This window comes from Bison bison, unplaced genomic scaffold (assembly GCF_000754665.1).
Source record: "Bison bison bison isolate TAMUID 2011002044 unplaced genomic scaffold, Bison_UMD1.0 scf7180017864221, whole genome shotgun sequence".
NCBI lineage: Eukaryota > Metazoa > Chordata > Mammalia > Artiodactyla > Bovidae > Bison > Bison bison.
Window position 1 is genome coordinate 1,376,768 of NW_011494793.1, and position 4,373 is coordinate 1,381,140.

The window sequence follows — 4,373 nt, forward strand, 5'->3', positions numbered from 1 at the left end:
TCTTCCCGACCCAGGGATCGAACATGGGTCTCCTGCATTTCAGGTAGATTCTTTACTGTCTGAGCTATCAGGGAAGCCCCCGAGATGCTCTTGCTTCGACTCAAACCCTCGCCTTCCTATAATTTCCATTGCCCTGTACCACTCCTCATTTCCGGTGTCTAGGAACCTGGTCCCTCTAGGATCCTAAAAATTCTGTCTAATGTTGCTGGAGGAACACCATTTCACTGCACCGCAGCGTGCGAGCCCTCGGCTTCTTTCCCTGTCATTAGCCAGTAGAAGCGAAGATCTTCAGTGGATGGGCGGTACGTTTTCTACGGGGCCCAATGATAATCGAGAATTGTTGAGCACTTTACCAGTCACGCCGCGGAGTGGGCGGAACCTCCTGCGAGGACTTGCAGACCCCCGCGGCAGGGTGGGCAGGCGGGGAGCTGATTGTGAATCCATGTGGCGGGGGCTGTGGACCCTGGTATCCCGGGCTGCACGTGGGCCTCACAGGTGGGGTGATCTGGGCAAGGGTTGTGACAGCGTAGGGTGTTGCTCGGGCCCCAAACCCTCTCCCTGGGATCTGGGGGCCCGGTTCCCTGCGGCAGGACCACCTTTCGCTTCCGTCCAAGCCCCACCCCCTGCCGCAGAGCCCACCGCAATCCAGTCTTATTCTGGCCTCAGAACTTCCGATCAGTCCATCCCCTAGCCACAAAACTTCCACTTGGGGGATCACGCGACCATCGAGCCATCTATCCACCTGCCACTCTGGCGTCAGAGCTTCTCAGATGCACTGACTCTCCTCCTCTCCAGTCCCAGACTGTGCACGCGCCAGGGCAGTGGTTACCGGGCCCCCGGTTCCGGAGCCACTATCTTCGCTCTGAGCTCTGGCCAAGGCCGCTGCGGCATCGCGGTGATCCGAACCAGCGGCCCTGCCAGCGGCCACGCCCTCCAGAGCCTCACGGCGCCGCGGGACTTACCTCCGGCCCGCAAAGCCTGCCTGCGCCTGCTCAGCGACCCCCGTTCTGGGGAGCCTTTGGACCGCGCGCTGGTGCTTTGGTTTCCAGGTACGGGACTTTCAGATCCGGAACCTCAAGTAGCTCCTGTGACCCAACTTCCTCCTTCCAGGCGGTCGCCCAGGCTGTATCCTGCTGACACCCATCTCTTCAACATACTAGGTCCCCAAAGTTTTACCGGTGAGGATTGCGCGGAGTTCCACGTGCATGGAGGGCCGGCCGTGGTGAGTGGTGTCCTGCAGGCCCTGGGTAAGTCTGCAGCCTTGGCTTTGAGGTATTGCTACGCCGGTGACCTGGGTACGGGCCAGGGGCCTCAGGATCTTGAACCTTCCCGCAGGCAGTGTGCCAGGGCTGAGGCCAGCGGAGGCAGGCGAGTTCACCAGGAGGGCGTTTGCCCACGGGAAGCTGAGCCTGACGGAGGTGGAGGGGCTGGCAGACCTGATCCATGCAGAAACCGAGGCGCAGCGGCGACAGGCCCTGAGGCAGCTCGATGGGGAGCTAGGTGACCTCTGTCGCGGCTGGGCCGAGACCCTCACTAAAGCAAGTACACTCATACCTTGCCGCAGAGACACTACCTAACCTTTTCCTGTGTTAGAGTTTCCTGTCTATGAGCCTCCAATCTGGTCCCTTAAGGTCAGGCTGGACCCGGGCACCCACTCGGGGTGAGTTTCTGTATGACCACACTACCCACCTCTCCCTCCCTCAGGCTCTGGCCCATGTAGAGGCCTATATCGATTTTAGTGAGGATGACAACCTGGAGGAAGGCGTCCTGGATCAAGGTGGGTCCCCCTGGGGGTGGGAGGTGGAGACATCTGGCATCCAGCCCCCCCAGGTCCTCTTACTCTCTCTCTCCTTTCCTCCATCCACAGCTGATAGTGAGGTGCGGAAGCTGGAGGTGGCGCTGGGCGTACATCTTCGAGATGCCAGGCGCGGGCAGAGGCTCCGCTCAGGGGCGCACGTGGTGGTTGCGGGACCTCCCAACGCCGGCAAAAGCAGCCTGGTGAACCTGCTCAGTGCGTGGGCAGGGGGCGGGGCTGGGAGCTAAGCTGCTGAGCTTTCTGGGGTAGGGAAGGGGCCTGGGAGGTTGAAAACTGTCCGTCCCGGGGGTGGAGCCTAAGGGAGGGACCCTCTCATCTCCACCACACCCGCTTCCTCTGAGCCCACCCCCACCCCCAGGCCGGAAGCCTGTGTCCATCGTGTCCCCGGAGCCGGGGACCACCCGAGATGTTCTGGAGACCCCCGTGGACCTGGCCGGGTTCCCAGCGCTGCTGAGCGACACTGCGGGGTTGCGGGAAGGCGTGGGGCCTGTGGAGCAGGAGGGCGTGCGGCGTGCCCAAAAAAGGTGGGCAGGAGGGAGGTAGGAGGGGGAAACGCGGGCCCTTTGCTGTTTCTACCAGTTGCATTTCTCTTTCATTAGTCCTTAATGAGGAGAGATTACTAAACCCCGTTAGGTGGGGCCTCAGTTCTTTGGGGAGGGCAGCTTTTGGGTTTGGCCTTTACTCCGTCCCTGCCGAATGCTCTTCATTGCGCAGCTCTGGGGTCCATGCTCCATTTTCCCGCCTCCCAGGCTGGAGCAGGCTGACCTCATTCTGGCCGTGTTGGATGCTTCTGACCTGGCCTCTCCGGCCAGCTGCAACTTCCTGGACACCGTTGTCATCCCGGCAGGAGCCAGGAACCCCAATGGGAGCCGCCAGCGCCTTCTGCTTGTGCTGAATAAATCAGACCTGCTTCCCGCTGGGCGCTCAGACCTCCATCCTGACCTCCCCTCCCACCTGTTGCTGTCTTGCCTGACGGGTGAGGGGCTGGACGGCCTCCTAGAAGCACTGAAGAAGGAGCTGGCTGCACTGTGAGCCCCCTTGCCCACTGGGCAACCTCGCTCTGTCCAAGTTTGGGGGCTAAGCCACTGGCTTTGGGCACAGCTGGCCCTGCCAGCTCAGTTTCTGTATCTAAAAACGGGGTACGATTGTTCCCCTTCCCCCCACTTTGAATGCCGAGAGAGACCTTATCCTTTGTCCCTTCCAGGTGTGGGGACCCTTCCACAGGCCCACTTCTGACACGGTCGAGGCACCAACACCACCTCCGGGGCTGCCTGGATGCCCTTGGTCAGTACAAGCAGGCAAAAGACTTAGCCCTGGCAGCCGAGGCACTTCGGGTAGCCCGAGGGCATCTGAGTCATCTCACTGGTGGAGGGGGCACTGAGGAAATTCTGGATATCATCTTCCGGGACTTCTGCGTGGGCAAGTGAGGGGACAGCGGAAGCTCAGACCCAGGCTGGAGGAGCACCCGGAAGCCTTGGGGTATCTGGGAACAGCTTAGGCCAAGGCGGGGACCTTGACCGCAAACCACAAAGCCTCTGTTGCTGGTAGTGACTGAGCGGCAGCCGGCCAGATTTCGGGGGTTTGGCGCTGAGTGGGGCTGAAAGGAGGTCCTTTTGGGCCCATGATGCTGGGGGAAGAGGAGTAGAGGATCAAGACGGAGGTTGAAAGGTCTCAGAGGTTTTTGTTTTATAGTTTTTAATTTATTTTGCAAATACCAAAGGAAGGTAAAAAACAGGTGATCCAGAAATATTTGAACACCCTCTCCTTGGTGGTTGTATCCTACCAGAACTTTCTGTATATATTTGCATATTTGTGCCTATAAAATATATTTTGTCTTGTATTTTGTACACAAATTGGTGTTTATTGCTCTGCAAACTGTCCTTCCCCAACACTCACCACCACCACCACCACCCTGCACCACAGAGCGTGCAGGATCTTAATTCCCCAACCAGGGATTGAACCAGTGCCCCCCTGCAGTGGAAGCTGGGAATCTTAACCACTGGACTGCCAGGAAAGTCCCAAGCTGTCATTCCTTTTGTGGTATTAATCTTGAAACTTTGCTGCTTTTCTGCTCAAATTGACTTGCAAAATCCCTTCTTCCTTTCCAAGCTTAGTCATCCACTCAGTGGATATTTATCAAGTCCCTACGATGTGTTAGAATCGCACCCATCATTTGAGTGCATCTTCGTAACAGCACAATGCAGCGGTTATGTCGTCATAGTTTTACAGATGAGGAAACTGAGGTTCAGAGAAGTATTTAGTTGCTGAAGCCCCCAGGGGATTTGCACATAAGGTTAGATTTCAGTTTGAGTTCACTGGGGGCCTTCTGGGTGACAGACTGAGTGCAGGGGGCTGGAAACAGAGGGGAGTAAGTAGGCATTGCTCCTGCTCCTGTTTGTTTTTTTTTTTTTAATTTTCAGTTGTTCTTAGTCTTCATTGCGATGCGTGGGCTTTCTCTAGTTGCGGAGCATGGGCTCCAGAGTGTGCTGGCTTCAGTAGCTGTGGTGGGCGGGCTTAGTTGTCCCCGGGATGTGGGATCTTAGTGCCTGGACCAGGG

At 57.7% G+C, this 4,373-nt stretch overlaps 1 protein-coding gene across 2 annotated transcripts; it reads left to right on the plus strand.

Moving 5' to 3' along the window:
* Window positions 1-311: 311 nt before the first annotated feature.
* On the plus strand, window positions 312-3,663 carry GTPBP3 (GTP binding protein 3 (mitochondrial)). 2 transcript variants are annotated; one of them, XM_010845626.1, is made up of 9 exons: window positions 312-495; window positions 796-1,049; window positions 1,161-1,247; window positions 1,336-1,538; window positions 1,705-1,777; window positions 1,868-2,011; window positions 2,175-2,340; window positions 2,566-2,844; window positions 3,021-3,663. In XM_010845626.1, exons 1-9 carry the CDS (start codon window positions 443-445, stop codon window positions 3,241-3,243), a joined length of 1,482 nt encoding a protein of 493 aa, XP_010843928.1. In that variant the 5' UTR covers window positions 312-442; the 3' UTR covers window positions 3,244-3,663. The 2 variants fall into 2 exon arrangements, with proteins under 2 accessions (XP_010843928.1, XP_010843927.1); XM_010845625.1 differs by having other exon boundaries at window positions 1,705-2,011.
* Window positions 3,664-4,373: the final 710 nt, after the last annotated feature.

Bases quoted from the DNA above. Each gene is read 5' to 3' on its own strand.
- GTPBP3 (XM_010845625.1), top strand. From the start codon at position 443: ATGTGGCGGGGGCTGTGGACCCTGGTATCCCGGGCTGCACGTGGGCCT. The intron at 1,050-1,160 runs GTACGGGACTTT...TCAACATACTAG, and splicing joins GCTGGTGCTTTGGTTTCCAG to GTCCCCAAAGTTTTACCGGT. The intron at 2,012-2,174 runs GTGCGTGGGCAG...CCCCACCCCCAG, and splicing joins CAGCCTGGTGAACCTGCTCA to GCCGGAAGCCTGTGTCCATC.